Source organism: Leptinotarsa decemlineata, unplaced genomic scaffold (assembly GCF_025532065.1).
Source record: "Leptinotarsa decemlineata unplaced genomic scaffold, Ldec_3_MD MMD2_tig00003335_RagTag_RagTag, whole genome shotgun sequence".
In the NCBI taxonomy this organism is placed as follows: Eukaryota; Metazoa; Arthropoda; class Insecta; order Coleoptera; family Chrysomelidae; genus Leptinotarsa; species Leptinotarsa decemlineata.
In genome coordinates this window covers 288,006-314,728 of record NW_027412587.1, presented here as the reverse complement: position 1 = coordinate 314,728, position 26,723 = coordinate 288,006, and the positions used below count along the sequence as shown (strand labels likewise).

Sequence of the window (26,723 nt, the reverse complement as noted above, 5' to 3'; positions counted from 1 at the left end):
GTATTTGTCTATTGCGCACTATAGACTGAGCGTCTGTCCGACGAGAGAAGAGGAGTCTGCCTTCAGCTGACGTATGCGTGAGATAAAGTGAAGCCAGACGGATTGGTGCTGTAAGGCGTTATAGGTAACGAAGCGGTTCACCCTACCATAAGAAGTTAACACTTCAAAAACTCCCAAATAGAATGTACAGATGAGTATGCGAACGAGTATGCGAATCTTGAAATTCAAGAGTAGAAACTACTCACAAACGGAAAAATTGGTTAGGAAAAATATTGGTTGGTATTTGCTCAACAGCATATTCATCAAAAGATAAAATATACTTCGCTGAAATATCATTAGTTTTTCAGAGTTTAAAAGTGGATTTGTTTAATATAAGAACATATGATTTTACTGCCGGAGTCACGATTAAAGAGATTAAAATGCAGGCTGGTATGTTGTGATTGAATGGAACCTGGTTTACCAAACATTTCGCCTGCTACTGTGCCAGTCACCGTCAGTGAACTCATACCACTGATAATGTATACCGCAATAGCAGACGAAAGTTACTCCTGATGATGTACCTATGCTGCAGTAGCAGATGAAACGTTTGGTACTGCAGCATACATCATAAGTTTGATGAGTAGGAAAACACAAAACAGTAGAAATTATTGCGATGGTTAAGTTCAAAGTAACAGTTATTGAAAATCGGATAACTACGTGAAAATTATAAATACCTCACTCGCAAAAATATTCCATTGATATGAATTCGAAATCATGCAAGAGTTGTGTATCGTATTAACTCACTTAATACGCCAGCCCATTCCGATTAATAAATTGTACGTACTTTATTATGGAAACTAGTAATGAACCTTCTTCAATGTATTGTTCTTCCCGTTATTGAAATGCTAGAACACTTTCATGGAGCCAAGTTTATTGAAAAAAAATTCGTAATGATTGTCATTACCTCTACATATGTTGCACCATTCGAGAAAGCACCATAAAAAGAAGAACATGTTGTGGAATTGGCCGCGGTGGTAGTGCGCCCGACTTACGATCGGAAGACCGTGGCTTCGATTCCCGCCCCGACCAGATATTTTTCTCGAGAGAATTTATCTGGTTGAAGCTGGAATGATTCTGTAACCGTGTTAGGAATCACACGTTAAAAGGTAAGACCTCGTCCCTAGCTCGCACAAGTTTCTCAACTTCTGAGAGTTGTCGTTCGTATGGGGGCGACAGCTGATTAACGGAAAAACAGATTTTAAACAGATTTCAATTCTCGCAAATATTACCAACGATTCTAATGATTCCCTTCAGTTAAGATATTCAGCTAGAAATACTTAATCCATTAACAGACATTTTCAAGACTCTTGGGTATTAACTTATTTCAAGGAGTGTATTCATTCTACAATGCAAGCTTCCTCATACTTATCATCCTCATTAGCGGAAAATTCTCCGAAATGAAGTACGTTTACATGAAAGATAACAAAGGATGAATTAAAAATGGAATTATATTCTCGTCTGCGGGTTCCACAAAAGATTACATATATTTCCGTGGCTTGGGAAAAAGGTGATTCCTATCTGATTCATGTATACCCACGATTATTATATCCGTATTATATACTTCGAAGCGATAACCAGTATAATTCACACATGTTTTAATCAAGAACTCACCGCTTTTAGTAATTCACACACAATGACATAGCGAAGTTATTCGCAAGAAGTCTACTACACTTGGTAATCGTGTACCGATTAGACTTTTATTAATTTGATAATTGTTGATCCACAGTTGACCTTCATCTTACATATACATATGAGTGCCTTAATAATGCATGTCCATGAATTTCAATTACTTTTAATAAATAAGTATTCATGCCATGACGAGTTGCATTTGAATAATGTTTCTTGAACCTTTATGTACAGCAAATTGAATGCTTTTGAAGGGAAACTCCTGTTTTCAAACTCGATAGATGAAAACTGATAGCTGTCTTTGAGGGTCAAATTTTATGACGAAGTCAATGGTGAAAACCGCTTATCGATATCTATCATCGTTACTGTGTTACAGCGTGCACATTATCGAAAAGTGGCGTGTGGTGTAAAAACTTATTTTTCAAAATGAGATATCAATAGTTATTGATGACAGTTATTGATCAGACACCATGTATATTCCTGCATATTTCAATAGAGCTAAAACTAACCTTTTCAAAAATGAAGCACACCTGATAATTTGCTAATCATCTTTGAAATACATAGCTTTTAAATTATTTCAAGTAGACTTTGAAACTTTTATCAAGTTGATTTTGGATGAGGCGGCGATAAAACAGAATGCATATCTTTACTGGAAGCTGTCAAATTTTGATTCAAGCAGTAAAGACGCTCTCCAATTTGCGGTTTCTGCTGAAAATACCAAATTTATATGAATCAAATAGAAATAGTCATTCTAGGAGCTGTTGAAAATGATCCGAAAACGTCAATGCAGAATTTGAAAATATCATCAGGCCCACTAAAAAGTAAAGTCAGGATGATTTCGAAAAAACACAAAATGAAGCCATACAGACCAGGAGATTTTGAATTCAGTATGGCTTTTTGCCAGTCGGCCCTGGTTAAGTTCTAAGCAAATACGTGATTTTTCGTTAAATTGAGACGAAGCTTATGTGAACAGTGCAGGCATTTTCAACCGCTATAATTCTTATACTTGGACACAACAAAATCCTCATTTTATTGTGGGGCAGGAAGATTGGGATTCAAGGGTAGAATTATCGGCCCGTTCATTTATAATTGCGCTCTCACATCTCAGAGGTATTTAGAAATTTCAAGGCAAAATATTGAACCCCTTGTTGATGAATTGCCACTAATGGAGTTCAGAAAAATATGTTTTCAAAAAGACGGAGCTTCGCCTCACAACACTTCAATTGTCACCGATTATTTGACTGCAAATGTTGGTATTCATTGAATAGTCGACCAACGATCCAACCGTTGGCCGGGCAGGCCTATGGACTTTTACCTCTGGAAAATATTTGAAGATTTCATTTTCAAATTGATGACCAATTCTAGATACGAATTAGAAGCGGCAGTAATGCAAAGTTATGCTTCTCTCACTCCTATTGAACTAATTAATTCGGCAAAAAACATTCAGGAAAGGTGTCGCCTGTGTGTAGAACATTTCGAACACCTTCTGTGAAGAAATATTTTTCGTTATTTGTTCTTTATCATTATTATTGTTGAAGTTTCATTTATTAGTAGTAGGTGAATATAATATAAAATGTTATCGATGTTATTGAAAGTACGCGTTTCAATTACTACTGTGAAAAGCTTTCGCAACATTTGATAACTACTATTGAACAATTTCTTTCTGTTTTATCGCCTCGTCGTCCGAAGCCTACTTGATTAAAGTGTGCGTTTCAAAGTCTACATGAAAAAACCTAAAAGCTATGTATTTGAAAGCTGACCCTAGTAATTACATCACAAATATAGCACATCAAGTGTGCTACATTTTTGAAATGATAATTTTGAGCTCCATTGAAATATGTAGGAATATACAAGGTGTTCTATTAAATAAATAATCTTTCATCAATAACTATTGATATCTCATTTGAAAAAATAAGTTTTTCACACCATCATAGAAACAAAAAATTTTTGACGGGAAAGAAGTTACAGAAACTTTACAAAAATGCATATTTACGAAAAACATGCTCTAAGTTCGCACTGGTCACTTTGTTGTTCGGGGCCAAAATTTATATTGTTGGACAGGTATAGCGAGGTAGATGTATTGTGGCAGGTGTCCGGTCTGCCGGACCGGGTACCTGAGTTATTTACAGGTATCTTGCGTGACAACAATGACCTCCATGCTTGTGGTAGTGCGAAACATCTCGTTTGTTAAGGCAGTTGCGACGTTTTTCAATTTCGATTGCTTCACGAGTTATCCTGGCCTGAAGATTTTTCTCCGTAGCAATGGTCTTGGTATTTTCGAAACATATTGTGTGTCCTATTTCCTGGTGGCGTTTGAAGAGAGATGATGCTGGATATGATTTGCGAACAGCTAGTTCATGTTCATAAGCTCTGTTGGAAATACCACCAGGAAACAGGCCACACAATAAGTTTCGAAAACACCACGACCATTGCTACAGAGAAAAATCTTCAAGCCAGGATATTTAACAAACAAGATGATTCGCAGAGACCACCACAATCATGAAGGCCATTTTTGTCATGCAAGATACCTGAAAATAACGGAGGTACCTGGTTTGGCAGACCGGACACCTGGAACAATACATCTACCTCTCTATATCTGTCCAACAATATAAATTTTGGCCCCAAACAGCAAAGTGACCAGTGCAAACTTAGAGCTGAACACAGCAAGCATAGAGCTAGTGACGAGACTTGGAGGCAAGGGAGATTGCGACCTCGTGATTTTTTAAAATGGCTCCAAAGCAGGAGCCGAAACACCGAAGAGATGAAAACAATGAAAACTCCAGAACAGCATTGTCATATTATATAATGAAATTAATTAATTTCAGTGTATTTGGTCCCTTATCTTTGAATTTTGTTAATGAAATTTGCAGAAGGACGACTGGAGAAACTGGAGCGAAAAGATTTACCACCTTCCTGATCCAAAAAATATGTTCAGCTATACATCGTGTTAATTCAGTTCCTGTTTTGGGTACCATTCCATCATCACATTCACTGGTTGAAATTTTTCTTGCATGCCGTTGTTTCCAAATCATATTCATACCCTAGTCATAATGTGAGATGTATTCCTCATACATACAAGTTCTGGAATTATCTTCTTCTACAAAATTTTAAACGTTTGCCATGTCTGATTCAGTTTAGGGCAGTTTAGCTTCGAATTCATTATCCCACCGATCCAATCAATGGCTGAATCATTGTATTCTTGATAACAACATCAGATCAGTGATACATTCTTTAGTCAGGACTCTTTGGTTTGATGGGTTGAGAAATATTGAAAACACCTGTTTCATGAACAGTGTAATCCAATGTTTATCAAACACGAGGTGGTTGCTGAAATATCCAAGAAAGGATACATACGTGGATGATAACAATACTAGTATTATTAATACGAAAGGTGCTTTGATCAAAGCGTTCGCAGAAGTTGTCAAGGAATTGTGATCAGAAGATTCATAAGATTCATCTCCCTAATTTACCAGTCAGATTCAAAGATTTGCCCCTCGATTCATGGGTTCTGCTCATCAAGACGTCCAGGAATTTCTTCGATATCTTTCATAAGGTATACATGAAGACGTTAATAGAATAACTGAGTTTGTCATAACGCTTGGATTTCTTCACAAGAGAGGAAACTCTTGATGAAGATGAAAAACCAACGTGTTCGAGGTGCAAGGAAAGAAGAAAATGTACAAAGTCCTTATCAATCCATAAGTTTTCCCGTATTTTAGTAACATATTGCCATTGACTTTTCTTTAGAAGGATTAGATATGAGCAATTATGCAGCAGACAATGTGGCAATTTGTCGTTATAATCTCTATGAACTTTCAAATCACAGTGGGATTACTTACAACGGACATTACACAACATATTGAAGATACCCATATAGTGGCATGTGGCAGTCAATGTAAATCGACAATCGTCATCATTTTCTAAGTAATGAAAAACATTCTTCATGGTAATATTTTCACCCAATGGATGGCCTGCGTCACCCTTTCCACTGACTAACAAAAAACTGAGGAAACATTCATCATGATACTCAGCTTTGACAGGTATAATAATGAGTATATTTTCCCCAAAACGTTTTCAAAACATAAATAAGAAGCAATAAAGTTTATGCCTCGGTGAACGGTTAGATAATTTCATGACAAATAATTTTTATAATGACCTATATTGACCTCCGAGAACTAGGTCGCGAAATATTCGCGAAAAATTGATTTTCGTGACCTTTTGGCCTTTATAAGCCGTCACGATATCAATGTCGGAATGCCTAAAAATAACTAGACCACGTGGTAAGAATGAAATAGTTCAAGTAGACTTGGATCTAAATATTCATCACAACGAATGCAATGAATATCATATTATTGTAAAATAGAATTCTAAACTGTACTAATCTATATAAAAATGAAGATAACAGGTACTCAGTTGAGAGCTCCACTCTATCAAGCTTTTGAAAATGTTAATTGTCTACATTATAAAAAGTTTATGGTCAAATATAAAAATAAAATATAATTTCTGAAAATTTACTGGTGAAATGAGTCAATGACGAAACTAATGAAATAATAAAAATGTAGTACATTCCAATTGTTGATGAAATTCATTGAGATATTTTGAACATTCGCAATACAATTATGCTAATCAAGATTGTTGTTTACGAGAAATTGCCCACGAAATGGGGATTTCTGTAAAATCCACCAGAACTAGGTATTTCAAAAAATAACAAATGATAATTTAACAGGATAAGCAAAGTTAATCACCTCAATGAAATGGATTATGGAAGGAAAGTACGATTTGCAAAGTGGTTAAGACGTAAAAATAAGGAAGTTGAAAATATTTGTAAAAAATTAATATGGACGGACGAAAAAAAATCCCCAACAATGGTTGATTCAACAAGAATATCCATTAGGTGGAATGATACAAATGAACATTTACATAGGGAAACCAATTTCCAAGAAAGGTTCGGAATAAATTTCAAAAACTACACCTCACGATTTGATCTCCACAAACTTTATTTGAAAAATATATCAGTAATTTATAAATAATATCTATAATATAATAAAGTGATTTATAAATAAATCACTTGAAAAAGCTAATGTCTTAGTGAAACATGTTGTGATATATTTTTCAAATAAAGTTCGTGGAGATCAAATCGTGAGATGTAGTTTTTGAAATTACAATAGACCTTCATCAAGTAACGGCCGAATCAATCAGAAAATTCGGAGTTAATGTTTGGTTGGGAATTGTAGGAACAAACATCCTTGCCCTTTTCTTTTACGATGATCATTTGAAGAGTGAAATGTATCTTCATTTTCTATTCAACGATGGTTTTTCAGATGAATTGCCACTGAATATTCGCCATGAAATATAATATTTCCCACAGAATGGCGCTCTTCCACATAATGCAGCACAAGTAAGAGAAAATGTAGATGCAATATTCCCACAAATATGGATTGGAAACAATGGACAAATTAACTGGTCAGCTCGATCCCCAGATCTTACTCAATTTTCTGTCTGGGGATACATAAAGGATAAAGTTATTTCAACACCAAGTACAGATATCGAAACAAAAAATTAAAGATGCATAAATTAGTATTACAGCACCTATTATGCTATAAAATTGCCACAGAAATTGTCTGGACCGACAACTTATGTACATCCAACAAAGAGGTTGTCAATTCGAGCATTTGATGTAGATTGCCATGTAGCTTTGATTTTTCGTATTGATTCCATTTGTCCCAGAAGTTCATGATAAAATAAATTATTTTTCTGTTTGATTGTTGTCACTGATGATGGTGGTTATTTCAAATAAAACACTATAAAAATATCAAATTTGATATGCCCGTAGATTGTGAATTTATCGCTTTATCAATAGGTATCTGTAATAAAAAATACAGGTCCGTATTTAAAAAAAAGTTAATGGTGGCCATGTTGACACGAGACATTTTATCGAATATTTATCATTACACCGTCATAGTATATCTCGAATACAATAACATTTTCCTTTTCATTCTTCTGATATTCTCCGAAATTACAATTCCATACAAAAATAAACGAAAACAGCATTTTTGGTTCTCCCCGTAAATTTCCTCCGACCATTCTTCTTCTTCTTCTCTTCTTGTAATGGCCTCAGCTACCAGGACTATCCGGCCAGTGGGTAACAAATTTGATACTTTAGAGCCGAACGTGGCCACAATAATATTAGCCTGGGATGGACCCATCCACATTCGGTTGGGGAGTATAGCTAAAAAGTGATAAAATCCCAGTAATATACATTGTGTAGGAGTCATTCAATGGTCCATGCACTTAAAACGGTGGGTCACAGGCGAAGCACAAAAAACTAAAGGACTGATCACCGCACAGAAGCACCAAACACAAAATAATTACAGCTTTAAATGGGAGGAGGAAAGGAAGGAATGTATTGCCTCAACATTATGATAGTTCAAAAGATCGAATAGCAGGTCATTAAGAGATATCGGACCAGGTCGATTATGGGTAGTCTGAAGAGAATTATGAAGTCTGAGGATATTGTCTTGATTGTGTGGGCATGAAAAGAAGATATGCCACAGGTCCTGTCGTTCCCCGCACTCGCATCTGTCATGAGGTTTCACCCGAATTTTATGTAAATGTGCCATGGGTAGGCAATGGTTGCTCCGCATTCTTGTGATAGTAGTGATGATATTTCGAGAACATGAAGTGAAAGTAGTGAACCAGGGCTTCTTTAGCGGATGTGGAATTGAAGAATAATATGAAGTGCCCTTGTATTGACCTTGTCGGGAGTATTCAGTTGACCAGCTAATCCAAAGATTCGCTTTAAGTTCAGAGTGGAACTCTCGGAAATCCGCTTGGGGGAAGTTGGTGAGATCTTTGCTGCGCCCTAGGGAAGCCAGGCAGTCTGCTTTGTCATTGCCTGATATGCAACAATGGCTAGGTATCCACACTAAAGCAATATTAAAATCTTGATCATGGGCTCGAAGCATAAGGCGTTTATCCTGGAGTGATAACAGGTCCATCTTGGCCGAAATGTCTTGGCGTGATATTTTGCACAGTGCACTCTTGGAGTCACTAAATATCACAGCGTTGGTGATGTTCTGTCCTAGGATAATCTTCAGTGCTTCCTTGATAGCCCAAAGTTCGGCAGAGCAAATTGAGAAAGTAGAGGGAAGTCGGTCGCTGACTTCGATTGTGTTCGGTGAATAGATTCCAAATCCAACGTTGCCAAATGGGTCTCTAGAGCCGTCTGTGTAGACATGGGTAAAATTTGGAAACATCTGGTCGGCTGAACGAACGAAATCCGTCTTATTGTTAGTATGTTTAGATAACTTGAGTTCATGGAAGGGGATTTGAAATGTAAGGATATCCAAGGGAACAGTATAGCAGGGAAGGGTTGGGAGAAGGAGAATGTCTTCTATGTTTGGTAAAAAGGTGTGATATGCTTCAAGGATGGGAGGGAGGTTACTCCTCGTCCAATATTGGGGGTCCTGAAGGTAGGTATCATGAAGTTCTATAACGAGGTGGATGATAGGGTTGCGATACGAGAGGAGTTTAGACACCCATTTGAGAGCCAACCATCGTCGTCTAATCCACAAAGGGGTTTCCCCTCCCTCCGACAGGATTATATTTATAGGGGTGGACCTCATGAAGCCCAGCACAACCCGTAATGCCTGATATTGTATCTTGTCAAGTTGTTTCGACACGTGTTGAGAACAGCGTCCGAGTAGAATACCCCCGTTATCTAAGTGAGGCCGCACAAGAGCATGGTATAGCTGAAGAAGTGTGGATGGAGCTGCACCCCACCAGGTCCTACAAAGAGACCGCAATAGGTTGTTGCCTTGTTGGGCTTTCCTACTAATCATCTGAACATGCGGTTTCCACGATAATCGATCGTCAAAAATGACACCTAAGTATTTAATTTGAAAGCACCATGGAATTGGTGTATGATTTATATACACCGACCGCCGGCACAAGATAGACCTGCGCCTGTCCCGAAAAGTAATGGCGTGACATTTAGTCGCAGACAAGTGAAGGCCATTTGTTTGGAGAAACTCGGCAATGTTCGCAATAGAATTGTTGAGTTTATCGATAATACTATTGATATTCTGTCCATTGCCGACCAGGGCAAAATCGTCAGCATATCCTAGAAGCATTATGCCATCCTCCACGAGGTGCTTCAAAGGATCGCAGTATATATTGAAGAGCAAAGGGCTAAGAGGCGAACCTTGTGGGAGTCCACTATTTGCAGTTCCTGGGCCTATTCTGGCTCCAGTGGAAGGATCAATGACATATACTTGTCGGTCACAAAGGAGGGAGATGATAAGGTCTGTGATGTCCTCGGGTATACGATATTCCAAGAGACGTTGTTGTAAATTAGGAATTAAGACATTGTCATATGCTGATGAGATATCCAGTAATACTACCACCGAGAATTCGTCAAGAGCGAGACTAGCCGCGATGTTCGAATACAGTGCACCGAGGTTGTCTTGAATACCCTTTGCTCTGCGGAAGCCGGTTTGGAGGGGATTGAGGAGTTGCTCATGTTCTAAAAGCCAGTCGATTCGATTTTTTATTAATGTCTCGAGAAGTTTTCCTGGGCATGAGGTGAGGACGATTGGCCTCCACCCCTGGACAGTGCGTAAGTCTTTGCCTGATTTGGGAATGGGTAGTATTACCTGGGTTTTCCATTCCGTCGGAACTATAACCTGTTTGCTCAATAAATTGTTGAAAAACTGAAGGAGGCTGTTGGTTCCCCTATCTGGCAAATGTTTGATCATGCTGTAGGTGATCAAATCATTTCCTGGAGCTGAATCTCGTTTAGACCGAAGAGCCATGGAGTACTCCTCAGTACTAAAAGGCGAACTGGGAGAGCGCAAATAGTCGGTTGAAATGAACTGAGAATCAAAAATTGGTTGAGTAAGAGCGTGAAGGAAATCCATCGCAATGTGGGAGCCCAGAGGGGCACTTCGTCCTATGCAATGTCTGGATTTAGAGAAGGCTCGGACGGAGGACCATACCTTGGAAATTGGGGTAGAGGGGGATAGCTGGGTGCAGAAATCACGAAATCCTTTGGTCTTATTTCTTCGGAGAATTAATCGAGTGTACGCTCGAACTCGCTTAACGTTGATAAAGTTTTCCATAGAAGGGTGGGCCTTATATAATGAAAAAGCAGCCTTGCGCTTGGAAATGGCTTCGGAACACTCATGGTTCCACCATGGATGGCGTGGTTTGGGTTGTTTATATATATGTTTCTTGGGAATGGCGATATCTGCAGAAGAAATCATAGATTGGTAAAGCGCAGAGTAGGAGATCTCGTTGGGAGGTAAGGTCAGGTCCGAGAGATCCGTGTAACTAGTCCAATTCGCTACTCGGATGTTATAAGGAGAATTTCGTATACCATTAGGGCATGTGTCCTGAGGCTCCGTCTGGAGCGAGCAAATAACTGGATAGAGGTCGCTCATATCCGCATCGTAAACAAGGTCCCAAAGAAAAGCAAAAGAAAGTAGAGGGGAACATATAGCAATATCAGGTGCGCTCACATTTTTGTTTGGTGATGCGAAGCGCGAACCCCTACCATCGTTCAAGATGCTCCATCCCTGTGAATCAACTAGATCAAATAAAATACATCAATTCCGATTATTTACCGTGGATCCCCAAGCATGGTGTTGGCCATTCAGATCCCCCAGTAGAAGAAAAGGTTTTGTAGATACCTGTATAGTATTCAGAAGAATATTAGGAAAAAGAGCAACATCGGGTGGAAGGTAAATATTGAAGATCGAAAATTTCGCAAATTCTATGCCGAGGACTTGCATTTTTCGAGGAAAGGAGATATTGGACAAATCCAAAACATTGTAAGGCAACTGTGTGCGGATGAAGAAGGCCACACCACCTTTCCCATCCTCCCTATCGAGTCTTAAGCAGTCAAATCCCCTAATGAAAACATTGTGTATGTCCTTCAGCTAGGTTTCGTTAAGAGCGACAATATCGATTTTGTGATCTCTGATTAGGGACACTAAGGTATCACGATTGCTGAAATAGCTTCTGATGTTCCAATGAAGAACCCTCAGATCCATTGTGAAATTGAAAAAAGGAAACCAAAATCAAAGGCGAGGTGCCTGTGTAATTGGTAGTGCCCTGAGTTATAAAACATTAGTACTTCAGTTTGTCCGAAAAAGTGCAGCCAACATCGTACGAAGTATGGAAACATGAAGATAATACACTGGATAGAGACCTCTAGCGGTCCAAGTCGGGGAGTAAAAAAAGGAAGTAGAAGAAGTGTAGAAGTCATATGAATAATAATTTGGTTAAAGACCTCTAACAGGCCCTGCCAAAAAATGAACCAGAGAAGAGGCAGAACAAATAATATGCGCTGAAGGGAATGAAAGGTGTATGAGGTTATCAAGAAAATAAATAAAAAACCTATGTGATAAAAGAAACAGGCAAGGCAAAAAGTGAGAGTGCAAGCTTTTACACTAGATGGATGCATGAAAAGGTTTTTACTGACTTTCTGAGTTATGTCCATTATTTTTAGATTTAGCATTAATAACATTGTCGAAAAAATTTTTCAGAATGGGTGTCAATTGATTTGTAATTACATGGTCAATGTTTTCAGAGGGAGAGGATGAAAAATTTTGGCTTGCAGACGACGATGCTGGTATTTGGGAAGCCGAGGGATTATGAGAGTACGGGGAGGAAGATTGGGCAATGAGAGATTGTAATGATGAGGCTGTGTTGTAGGAAGGCATTCTAGTCACATCGTAGCCTGGTGAAATCCTTTCTATGGTGTTTGGTCGCTGTCTTTTGGCTCTTGAAACTACCCTTGCATAGCTTTTCTGATTCTGTGGAGGAGAAGAGAATTGCCTCGAAGGAGTTTGCGAAGATCCTGGTAGATGAGGAAAACCTTGAGGAATCCTGTTGAACTGCTTAGTTGGTTCCTTGGGAATTAGAGGAGGAAATATTTCAAAGGCTTCATAGTAAGAAAGGTCATGGAAAGCCATAGCTTCATTGATGAGGCATTGTTGTTCAAATTCTTTGCAAGCAAAGTCAGTGGCTTCATGAGGTCCATGACAAAAAATACACTTCAACTCGTTCTTGCAAATTTCATGCATCTCTCCACATCGTGAGCATCTTTTCTGACCCCTGCAGAAGTTGGCGGAATGGCCAAATCTGAGGCATTTTTTGCATTGGTTTATTGGGGCAATATAGGCTTCAACGAGAGTTGTGAAGGAAAATAGGTTGATGGTCTCTGGTCTAGACCGGCCTTCAAAAGTGATTAGCATAGTGTAAGATGGTACATATGAGACTTCATTTCCCAGCCTAATTTTTCTATTTAACCTTCTGGCATCAATGACTTCAGAAGAGCACTTGGCATGCTCTATAATATCGTCCGGAGTGATGGAAAGGGCCACATTTTTAACAATTCCTCTTGTTGTAAGGAACCTTTGGGGGATATAAGTTTTAAAACCTAGATTAAGGAATGCTTGATTAGATAGGAAATCATTAGCATCTCTGGAAGTGGAGAAAGTAACTTCAATTCGGTTAGCACCTTTTTTCTTGATCTCTGTGATATTGTTTACCCCCAAGGTGAAAAGTTTTTTGCCTAGGTCCATTGGATGGATTTTAGATGCATTGGTGCCTTCAGCAATGACTGTGAAAAGCCCAAAGTCGGTGTCATGGTATGACTGTTTCCTTCGTTTGGCAGAGTCTAATTTCTTTTGTAAATCCTCGACCTCTTTGAGAACAATTGCATCATCCTTGAAAAGTTCTGATAATGCCGCTACTTCGGCTTCTAATGTTTCAAAGGCAGTTTTGTGGATGGGTGATAATTGATGAAGGGTGTTGAGGATATATTTAGATGAGGGAGAAAGTTGATTTTTTATATTAAATATGTCCATGTTAATGTCAGGAGGTTCCCCTCCACCCGTGGGTGGAGGTTCAGTCCCCATACTAAATCAAGCACTACACACTACTTGCGATGCAGACGCAAAATTTATGTAAAAAACAAAAAAAACTCACAGAAACTTTTCTTCAACGAGAGTCACTAGGCTCACTGATTATCCTCGAAAGTCCCGAACTCACCAATCTCTTGTTCTGTTTTTATCTAACACACATTCGCCGGTCAACTTAACCCCAAAATGAAGTGATTACGGATGACCTAATCCTCCTCCGACCATTGTATTGCTCCCGGTGACAGTTACCTTTTTTCCCATTCAGTCGTCTTCGTATCTGTTGCGGTTTACAATATAGCACATGATAAAAGAAACGGCGTGTATAAAATAAACATTTTTGCGAAATTTGAATATCATGACAGCGTTTTAGGCTGCTGTTTTAGGAAGTAAACTCAACTTGCCGTATTAAGCACAAACTTGAAAAAAAAAATACCATTCGGCCAAAGGAATAGTTTGAACGTAACTTTTCGTTAGATAGTAGGTCGCATAGTCGCATTCGGGAAAACACTCCTCCGCAATTCTAGATGAAAAAATCAAAAGTGAGAAGTGGTCCTGTGGTTTAGACACGTTGTCGATCGTCAGGCACGTCGTGGGCGCGCTTGGTTGCCTTTGGCGAGAGGACAAAATGTTCGTTATTGATACTGTCACTTACAAATGTATACCCCGATCAGATAAGTTTACGAACTCACATATAAGTAAAATTCCTACTCGTTACTTCAACCATCTGAATTACAAATCACGCATATTTCTGGATCTGATAGTGCTCCGCATTTCAAGTGTGTCCTAGGCGGAGAACAATACTACCTACCTGTTTCTTTTTCCCTATCTATCGTGTTCATTTTTGCCTTCTCGGTTGGTCGTTTACTAGCAATAGAAGCATTCTTATCGCGGAAAAGATGGATCCGGGTATTTCGTAGTTCAACGATCTTCAAGAGACTAGAAATGTATATATGAAATTAATTTGGACTGATATTCGCGATTGTCTTAGACTGCCTCAATGAAAACATTCGTTTAGGTTCCAGAGTCAAAATCTTCAACAAATTTCGAGAGTACTATTGATTTATGCGTCTCTAGAATGGCAATGAAAAAATTTGTTATCGAATGAGAGACTCTGACTATAACGGAAATGGGTAATGACGATGATGATTGTCGACACTTATACACAAAACTTCCTGAAATAACTTGGCTGAAATTTCTACTTGTTGCTGTTCTTTCACTTTCTTTTTTTTTCATTTTTATCATTTCAGCTTTCTGAATTATTTTCTTTCATTTATTCATTAATTTTTTATTTCTCTTGTTTTCATACTGTGCAGACGTAAATAGTCTTCCACTGAACTTTTGAACGGGGCAAGATGTTGGAGTCGGACAAAATTTGTATGAAATAGAATCATTTTTAGTACTTTCTGATAAAGAAGCTGATGATGTGACATCACTTGCCGCAGAGAGACAAGTGATATCACACATTGAAAGGAGGGTCTTATGATCCTTTCCTTCTCCACTGTTTTTTAATTTGGATAACCAGTTGCAAAGTTATTGGTGCGTGGATTGGAAACTAAGAAAAATGATAATTTTGAAGCCACAACGTGTTGTCCTAGTAACAGAGAGTATCGTGTTAGCTTGACAGCTTTCACTATTGATACTATTTAGTTGCTCCAATTTATTTTGGCTTCCGACACAAAAAACACGAATGACGCTATCTTTCATTTCCTCGAAAACATCTACAGGATCCTAAATGATGAAAAAGTGGCGGCGGCAGTATTTCTGGACCTTTCTAAGGCATGAGATTGCGTGGAACATGAAATTCTGCTGCAAAAACTCTTCCATTATGGAACCCGGGGAACAGCCTTAGAATGGTTCAGATTTTATATTACTGGTAGAAGTCGAAAAATAACATCGAACAACAACACTTCTCGCCAAACGGACATCCCCCTCTTAACCGATGAAGCGAAAAAAGGAAAGCGGAGATAAGTGAAAGTACTCAAATGAGGGTTTAGTCCAGTCATCACCTGAAGACGATTGAGGATACTAACAATCGAAACGTCGTGAAGTAACTTGGCTTGGAATCTCTTAACTTTTGAATTTTCATTTTTTGACTTATATTTTGTTAAATTGTTCTATTTTTACTTCTATTTCATTTCACTATCATTCCATTCCAGGTTTTTTTGCTTCATATAATTGTTATTTTCAGCTATTCATTTTCAATTCTTCTTTTTTATTGGTTCTTTCAAGGATTTCAAATCTTTTAAATAATATCAGACAAAAAAAGTCGGAACTAATGAAATTCAACACCGATAGTAAAAAAATTGTACGCAGAGTTCCTCAGGGGTCAGTCCTAGGCCCAATTTTATTCTTGCTATATATCAACGATATGGCGAAACTTGATATATCTGGAGAATTTACCTTGTTTACGGATGACACTACGGTATTTTGGTGTTATAAACATCCTGATACTTTGACTCGGTCAATCCACTCAGATTTAGAAAAAATAAAAAAATGCTGTGAATCGAATATGCTATCGCTAAATGTTCCTAAAACAAATCTGATAACATTCAAGTGGGACTTAGAACAAGTAATACTAGGTAAACACATGGTTGAAAGTAAGCCTGTAACAAAATTTCTTAGTATATTCATTGACAGTAATTTGAAATTTGATACGCAAATTACTGCTTTGAGGAAGAAATTATCTTCTGGTTACTTTTCTATAAATGTCATATCTCGTGAATTCGGATTTTCAACAGCAATAAATGCATATTATTCACTCACGGAGAGTCAGTCACCTCCGGTATGGAATTCTTTTCTGGGGCTCAGGCAGCCAGATTTTGATGCAGAGTATTTGCGTTATCCAGAAAAGAGCTTTGAGAATAATATTCAAACTGAAGATGCTTGACTCATGTAGGTCACGCAAAATTTAGGTAGGTCAACAAAATTTTAAATATACATTTTAGAGACTGTCTGCTTACTTCACAAACATAAAGGAAAGTTTGGAAGCCATACAGAAAGGTCTACGCGTAGCGATAAAAAACTTGTCCTGTCTGTGACCACATCATCTTTGACCAGGCAGTCTCAAATCTATAGAAGTAGACTAATATAAAATCATCTATCAAAACATATTACATCAATAATTTTTTTATATATTTATTTATATTTGGAACAATCATGAAATACAAATCAATTCAACTTGATTTGAGAAAGTGCATCTACAGTTTGGAATAGTATTTTGCATACAAATTCTAGTCTTTCAGTATACCACAATGTATATTACGATTTATATCAAGTAATGAATATATATAAAGTAATATTACAATTGTGTTGTTTTATTGATAACATATGTGTACATACCTGGTGAATTCCTGATATCCACCTCCACCAGGGACATAGACGACTCCGCTGACTTCATCCGTGAGCTGCGCCAGCATTTCCAAGCGCTCAGGCCAGTCAGCGACACCAGACAAGGCGAGCGAAAACTCTTTGTTTTCAAAGACCTTGCCACCGCAACCCACGTCTTCGTCAGGCACGACGCTCCCAGAGGACCGCTCCAGCTGCCACACGATGGTCCCTACGAAGTTGTTTCCCGAACCGAGAAACACTTCACGCTCTAGATGCGAGGCAGAAACGTCCCAGTTTCTATCGACCGCTTGAAACCAGCCTACATCGTCTCCGAGGACATCGCTGTACCAGAGGGTACCACTGACCTCAACGACGACTTCATTCCAGTTCCTCCAGGAAATAATCGAGCTCCGTCGCAACAAGAAGCAGCATCACCACCTGCCCCCAGGACACGCTCAGGCCGTCGCGTTCAATTCACCGAACGCTACCAGAAAGGCTTCAATAAAATTATTTTTACTACTTTTAATTTTTTTTGACGATATAAATTAGATATCACAAGATGAAAAAATTCGCAAACCTTTTTTTCTCATCCACGAAATATTCAAAATTTTCTTTTACAATTTCATTTTCTAATACCATTTATTACAGTTCAATAATTTTTTGCAAATTCACGTTCAAATACTCACAAATCAAATCTCCTTTCATCATTTCTTTATCGCAGTTCGATTTCAATTTAAAACTCGGGATTCAACTTTAACTTTTCATAAATTGTATCGTTGCAAAATTTATTTGATTTGAAATATACAATTCCAATTTCAGTTTTTATTCTTGCAAAAATGTATTCTACTTCCAGTAGATCAAATAACTATACCACCGCATTTATAATTCTATTTTTATACCATAGTTTACAAAAATTGGCAGGTTGTAGGTTTTTTCCTACAACTATTTACTTTAGAAACATATCATTTCCTTATTGATTTTTATTTTTTGTATTATAAATTCTTGTTAGGAAATTAACTTTTCATAACTCTATTATCGAGAAGTCGGACAAAATATCTATCTGCTTGGGTTTCTTTATGTGAATTCGTTTCATTTTATTTTTACTCAGTATGTTTGTATTTTTTCATAGAAAATCATTGAAATATTATCTTCTTTTGAACCAAAGTTTATTGCCAAAAAAAACATGGATATGTTAGAATGACAGACGACACTTGGGATGTTTGGAGTAGGTAAGACTTTTATGTATTAGACAACGGCCCAAGTGGTTAATCTGTGAGTATATTTATGACCCCCACCATATTGTCCCTGGCGATTATTTTCGAAAGGGAATTGAGAAACATTTTTGAACCGAGGGATTGATTCATTCGATTCTGGGATTTCGGTCGGGCTAATCCTAATTTTTATTCTCCTCGCTACGAGGTTTCACTATTTTTCTGTTTGTTCGTTTTGTTGGTGTTGTTAATTATTAATTAGGGTCTCGCGGCAGGCTCTGTACCTTGTATCAGGAACCTCTATACCCATCACGCGACTGCGGTAATCTAACCCCTCAGTTTCCGACTTCAGCCCACTCGACCTGAGGCGTTTTGGTTTTGGCGTTTTGATAAGCCAAGGCCTCCAAATTTATTGAAGACCCATGCATTGGCTTATCCTTGTGTTTCCGCAGAAGTGAGGTGATCTCTGCGGCTTTATATGAGCTTTTTGCTGAACGAGTTTCAACTCGGTGACATACTTGTGGTCACCTCGTTCAGTGTCAAAAACTAAACCGAGTTCATCAGCTGCTCAGGAAGCTGCCCTGAAGAGAAATGCTCCAATTTCTGCTCTCTAATGGTCACGGACCATGCAGAGAAGGGGATCCGAACTCCTGACGACTTTACAGGCTATATCCAGTACCATTCTGTCATGTAGACACTCCAAACTCAAAAGTCCACGGCCTTTCTGTTATCGGGGAAAGTACAACCGTGGGACGGACGATTTGGAATGCAAACTCCTATAGAGATGCATCATTTTTTGGGTCTTTACGTCGAGTTGATACAGCTTCTCCCGAGTCCACTTCACTACTCCAAACGAGTAGAGTAAGATTGGAAGGGCAAGCATAATTGTTGTAGCAACTTTGTTCTTCCCCAACAGTTCCGATGACCAGATCTGTCGATGTTTGTGCTGACAATTGCCGCGTAGATAATTTTTCACTGCTGTTACCTCTTGTGAGTGGCGTTGTTCCACCCCGAGGTAAGTATACGTCTGTCCGCCAAGTGAAATATCATTATGATTATCATTATTATTATCTACAGAATGATTCGCGATGACACATGTCTATCTTTAAGGTTCATAAAATAAATATCACTTATAAGTGCAGTTGGAATAGAAGGTAAAACAAAACATTTTGCTTTAGCATCGAAAAGAAAATACTCGATTGTAACAGGATTTATACATATTAAATTAAAAAAAATTGTCGCTTTACGTCTATATTTTCATACTGTTTTCACTGATCAACGAAGTGATTTAAGACAAGGAATATTAAGTCATATTCTGGAAACCTTATGTCTTGAAAGGCACGCGTAAAATTTTTATTGTATATGTTCTGCTACCCTTGCGAAGCCGGGTCGACTCACTAAACTATATGTGAATTGAATTCGCCTTTTTTCAAAAATGTTTGCATTTTTTCATAGGAATTTTTTATCAGTTTGTCGATTGTTTATTCATTTGAGATTGAATAAGTATGTTTATTAAATTTAAGGAGCAGAAATACATCATAATTGGATGACTGATAATTATAATTGGACTGTTTGCTGAAATGAGAACTGATCACAAGAAGCATTAATGAGGTACGTCGTTCCTGCATTTCTCACCTCTCTTTCTTCAATTGTTTTGTATCGACGTCCTTGACACTCCCACATCCATAAGTGACTCGACACTGACAAGTGTGTATGCAGGCTGAAGAGAATATGAAGAATGCCTCTTCCTTTCAATTAGCAAATGTGATTTCACTTATCCCAGATATTTATGCGCTCCAGTGAATGTCTAGGTCGTTGGGATTATCAAGCCAAACAGAACGCTCATTACTCACTTCCTTTATTCATTGATGTCAGTAAAGGAGAATAATTGATTGAACTCTCGTCGCGGGTCATAACAGATACATAAGTGGCGCCGAAGAAGAGTAATCAGTTGCTTGTCCATCAGATCTTCGACAAGAACTGGTCTAATTTCTAAAGCGATGGGAGTATGAAAAAAATGTTTTCATTATGAACGGCTTCAATAAATCGTTTAGAATAATGCACGGCTAAACTATCCTTATTTCAGTATCAGTTTTCTAATTGTTGTCGGCTGAATTTTTCAAATTAGTGTTTCAGTTTTTATCAAATGGTTTTATTTAGTTTCTCTGTTTGCTTGTTTGTTTGGGTAAAATTTGGTAATTGATATTTGACCCTCCTCCTGTTGACAGATTGATCAGAAATTTGGCACAAAAATTTAATTTTGATAACAATACATTTTAATGAATTCTGTATCACTGTAAATTGAAGATGGCCGCAGCTAAAAAATGGAGGATTACATATTTTTTAACAACTACCATAATATGGGTATCAAATGACAGGGCTTTACTAGTAGTATAGTAATACACTTCAAAAAAGATGCAAATTCGAGATGGCTGCAGTTACAAAATGGCGAATTACTTATTACTTTGTAATACTGGGGCACTAAATGGACTAAACAGAATGAGAAGAATTTAGCTACAAAATGGCGAACTACATATTATTTTGTGATACTGAGGCACCAAATCAACTAAACAGAATGAGAAGAATTGACTAACAAAATTAAAAACTGAAACTGAAAAGTTATGTTTTTGAAGAGCTGAATCTGAATTTCAAAGTTGTGTCTTCGCCAGACGCGTCGGCTTCACATAAGAACTCGCAAAAAGCTTTGAAATTCTATTAACTATTTTTGTTATTCAACCATAACTCGAAGAACACTCTTTCAAGAAACCCATTGCTACCAAATTAATTTGAATGAAATATTCCATGAAATGCATAAGTCAACTTAGAATAATATTTGATATTGAGTACGAACGAAAACGATTAAAAAATATAAATATAACCCCTTCAATTCGAAAAAAAAAACACTTTTTAATACTCAGCGAATAAAAGGGAAAAGCTCTTCTAACTCCTAGGTGTCATTTTTTATCAATTTTTCAAAAATGATATCAACTTCCATTGAAATATGTTAAAATCTGTTTTACCTTTAACCAGCTGTCGCCCCTCTACAAACGACATTTCTCAGAAGTCGAAACTTGTGCGAGCTAAGGACTAACGAGGTATTACCTATATATATATATATATATATATATATATATATATATATATATATATATATATATATATATATATATATATATATATTTTTAGCTGATACCACTATTGCTATCTCGGAAACGGTAGATCCTATAAAGACGGGATGTAACATACTGGTATTTCCAGATCTATAAGATCGTCAACGGTTTCTGAGATATTTGCAAAAATCTGAAAATGACAGATTTTATTTTCAATAATATCAAAAAATGACAAAAAAACTTTTTGCTTCATTTCATGTGCTTCATAATCTGGGTGAACTCATTTTTCAATGCAACGTTTCTTTCATTGAATTCCATCACCAATATATGTTTATCAAATACGGACCTGTATATTATTTTATACATTTCCATAGTCATTATGATTACAAATTCATTGACATATCACACCATATGTATTTCTCGACGTTTCTTCCCGAAACCACTCTTTTCCCAAAATCAAAGTTGCAATTGGGATAATGAGCATGCTGAATGTTCAGGATACAATTCCTGATACATTGCCAGAGATTTGATAGCATTCCTCAAACATCTCGAATATACAAAAAGCATATCCACCTTTTCGTCATTGGAAAAATTCATGTTTCTCCCTTAAAATCGCTCACCGATTTGAATAACTTTTATTTTGTATGTGACAATTAACTTGACATTCACATTCATGTATTTCATGGCTTACTTCAAAAAAAGAAATTATCGCTCATCATGTTTCTCAGCTATAATATCCCAAGGACATTGATAACTAACGAAATAATTTTATCACAGTTTTCGAAAGCACGTTATTTGGTAACATCCCGACGCCGAAGGCGGAGGGATATTACCTAAAATAACGTGCTTGAGGAAGTTGTGATAAAATTATGAGTTATTTATCAATGTTCGAGGGATATTCGGTGAGAAAATTTTTTGCAATTCGAACAAAATTATTTATTGAACACACAGTTATTAAAAGAACAATTCGTATAATGATATAACTCCATAAATATTTTCCAAGTGTATTTTTTACTATTGACAGTATTTTTTGGTGTATTTTCTTCAATGATTTTGTCAATTGCCGCATCATTTTGAACACCAAAGCGAGGAAGTGACATTTTCGAAATAAATTGAATTACTGAAATGTCAAACAACTTCATTGTGTTGGTTGCTTAGCAATGTCATGACATAAGTGATAACTACCCGTGAAAACTATCCATGGGTAGTTATCAGTGTAATGATGGTTTCATTGGTTATTTCGACACACATGACTAGAAATAAACAAATTTGATAGGATAATTTTTTTGGCAAAAAATTTTCGTAAAAGTCATCTATGCCTTTTTTAATACAGTTTTTTTATTAGTTGATTCTTGTTGATATCCTCATTTTCTGAACAGAAATTTTTGGGTAGCTACAAATTTTCAAAAGACATTTGGAAATTATGAATGGCTTGGTATTGATACAAAGATCATTGGTCCCTCTTTTTCAAGACGACTCTGACAGAAATTCAGTTGTATTTCAGTGAACACAAATATTTATAATCTCAATGAATGACATTATCGACAGAAGAACTCTGGATTTCAGTAACATTCGGAAATTCGAGTTCTAAATAAAAAATGATAGTGATGATGTCGTTTTGGGAAGAAAAGTCGTTAAATACATAGGTTGTGATATATCAACGAATTTGTAATTATAATGACTACGAAAATGTATAAAACAATACATAGGTCCGTATTTAAAAAACATATATTGATGATGAAATTCTATGAAAGAAACGTTGCATTGAAAAATGAGTTCACCTAGATTATGGAGCACATGAAATGAAGCAAAAAGTTGTTTTATCATTTTTTGATATTATTGAAAATGGAGGCGGTAGAGCAAAAAAAAAATAAAATCTGCCATTTTCAGTTTTTTGCAAATATCTCATAAACCGTTGATTATTTTATGGATCTGAAAATACCACTGTGTTGCATCCTTGAAAAAGTAACTTTCGTTCCATTCAACCGTCCGTGTACGACCTACCGTTTCCGAGATAGCAATAGTGATATCAGCTAAAAAAAACGGCCATATATATATTACGATTTTATGTCACAATGGGACAATTCTCCTCATGTCACGATAACATGAATGTCATGACATGACAAAAGTTGATTGTAGAACGTCACGGCAGAATCGAAACTATATTTTTCTCTTTTTTCACCAAGAGTGGATTTCATTCAGCGTGCTCATTATCCCAATTGCAACTTTGTTTTGGGAAAAGAGTTCTATTACTTCTATTTTTTTTTCTTGAAAACATCGTTTGCGAACCTTGGACTGACAAGACAATTAAGATGATTCATCATTATCTACTGGCTGTAGAATATACGAAATTATTTTTACAGTTCTCGGCTTTTCCAGATCCGTTCGACATCATCGTCCATAACTTTAACAATGTCTTTTTTTCTTCTACTTCATATGGTTAGTTATTTCTCATCAGGTAGTTAAGCATTTCCCAAAATGAAATATTATCATTCTGTGGCCTGCATGTATGTATATATGACATGAGCTGTTAATGCAACCCATGCGATTATTAAATGGATGTGATTTTTTTTCAAGGTGAACCACAAGACATTTCCAAACTTTCTGTGCTTGTTATTTCGACGAAATCACCATCAAGTACATAGTCGAGGAGCATGGTATGTGGACATTGCGGTAAGATCAGAGAAACAAAAAATGCCGTTAGACAAGCGAACAACTGCAATTCATCATTTATAATCTAAATATCTCAATAATCCTTTGTCGGAATTCATGACGAGAAAAAAATAGTTATATGGTAAATCGCGTCGTCGTAAAATAATATCAAATCGTCAAATAATGATGTGATCACACTGAACCAATTAGTCGTATTTTCCGATGCAATCTGTTTAAAAAATTTTATGTTAGGATTCGAATGATTGAGTAATTCATCGTTTTAGGTGAAACAGTATAAAATATCTACGAACATAAAACAGATTTATGCTAATGAGATATGAGATAACTAGTCATAACGACCGAAAAGAGACTATGAAGTCATTTCGAGAACATGTCATTTACTACTTATGTGAATTTATAGATATATCATATTTGATGTTATGGTTTTATGCAAAGCTGATAAGGCCACAGATTAAAATTGAAATGTTGATGAAAACACAAATGACAGGCTTTTCACCCAGCAAAATTGATAGTTATAAGTCAAGGTTGATGACACTGTTTGCCATGGATGTGTGATTCGTTAGTAGTTTATATTCTGGTACTGAGTAGTATCTATGTATGTCCATTATAATATACATATTTGCAAATAACATAATAACGGATAAAACAGAATACCTGTGCTATGTGAGAATATTCAATTTGGAAATTTCAATTCCGAAAGAAGTCTTCAACATCAAAATGACAACTTTTTGACATTGAATAATGTGAAATACTTTTTCAAATTTTTTATTATCGTTTATTATGGTGATTTATACTGTGTTAATATTACAGGATGTATTCAGATTTATATTTTTTGTTAGTAAAAATGAATAAATTTTGCTGAGGTTGTTGATTTCAGCCATTTCCAGGAATTGCCTTTTATTTGAATCTGATTCGAAATGGAGAATTTTGGTGTTAGTATAATTGGCTGAATGATCATTATCTAGAACGTGTTGTGCACAAGAATTTCGTTTTAAATTTTTACAATTACTTTTATGAAGAGCTATGCGGGTTTTTAAATTGTTTTTTGTTTGACCTATATATGTCTTATCACAATTGTTGCAAGGAATTTCGTAAACTACATGTGACTTTTCAAATAACGGATCTTTATCTTTCAAATTCGAATGTAACTTTCCTTTGTGAAATTTTTATATTCTGTTCTTGTTTAAATACGTTTATGATTTTGCTGGACAATTCAGGGACATAAGGAATGGAAAAGTATTTGAAATTTGGATTTTCAGCTTTATTGTTCTCTCTGATGTTGATGATATCAGATGAAGTATTATATAACAATTTATTTAAAAATTTTGGAGAATAACAATTGGTTAATAAAATATTGAATAATTATTTTTTAATTTTTTTCTACCAATGTAGGATGAGAAATTTTTTCTATTCGTTTTTTTAAACCTAGAACTAAATTGATTTTCATTTTTTGTGGATGGCAGGATTAATAGTTTATATATCTGCCTGAATTAGTAGGTTTAGTAAAATAATCTAATATAACAGAGTTATTATCTTTCCTGATTAAAACAGTATCTAAAAAAGGTACTGTTTTGTTTTTTTCTTTTTCTATGGTAAATTGAATAGATGGATTGTAGGTAATTGTTAAAAATGGTTTTTATATCATCAATTTTGTCAAAAGGTACAGCACATATTATATCATCCACAAACTTTTTTAAAAAAGGAACCTGAAATGTAAATTTTGGAATACATTCGTGTAATAAATCATCCATCACATACTGGGATAAAATAGGTGATAAAGTTGATCCCATTGGAGTACCAAGTATTTGTTTATAATATATATATATATATATATATATATAATATATATATATAATATATATATATATATATATATATATATATAATATATATATATAATATATATATATATATATATATATATATATATATATATATATAATATATATATATATATATATATATATATATATATATATATATATATATATATATATATATATATATATATATATATATATATATACCGGTCTACCACCGGTAGACAGCTGTTTCAGCCTATTGGGCATCGTCAGTACCGATTGAAGACAAAATGTGAAAAACCAAGAAAAGTACTTAATAGAAATAACTGCGTAAACGCAAGCGAGACATACGTGGAACCACCTATTGGTGTGACACCCAAGTCAACTTGCCAAGTTTTTATGGCAGTGTTGGTGGTTTGACCAATCAACCGACAACTGCGGTGGCAGAAATTTGAAAAGCTAACCTGGAATGCCATCAAAAAACGAATCCACATGTTTCTAGAAGTGTTATGAAATCAAGAAAGGTTGATGCAGTCAAGCTGCTGGTAAATAATTTCATGAAAATCAAAAGATGAATAAATAAGTACCATTCTGATCATTCCCATATTGATTTCAATTCAAGAGCCACCGGTAGACAGCTGTTTCAGCCTATTGTTCTTGGACTTGGTACTATTGTACACTATTTGGCAAGTTGACTTGCCATATATAATTTTTTTTATTTATTATAATACTTTCTATTTTTTGGCACTTTTTTATATATAGCTGTTTTTATAATTTTTTTCAGCTACATCAGTAGCTGTGAAACACGTTCTTCAAATTTGTCCCAAGTATCAGGAAGTAAGAATAGAATTCGAAATACCGAAAGAACTACGAGAAACTCTCAGTAACACTTGTAATATTGAAAATCTCATGTCATTCTTGACAAATATCAATATGCATTATTTAATTTGAATGCAATAAGCATGTAATGTGAAATGTAACGTAGCGCTAATAAATCTAGTGGTTGAT

General features: G+C 36.1%; 1 protein-coding gene across 1 annotated transcript in view; it reads right to left on the bottom strand.

Moving 5' to 3' along the window:
• Positions 1-17,031, bottom strand: part of LOC111511762 (uncharacterized) — a 29,735-nt gene extending 12,704 nt beyond the window's left edge. The window contains exon 1 of the mRNA XM_074177899.1: positions 16,932-17,031. Within this exon, the coding sequence (XP_074034000.1) occupies positions 16,932-16,989 (58 nt within the window). The 5' untranslated portion in view covers positions 16,990-17,031. The remainder of the gene's footprint in view (positions 1-16,931) is intronic.
• Between the last annotated feature and the right edge of the window lie 9,692 nt (positions 17,032-26,723).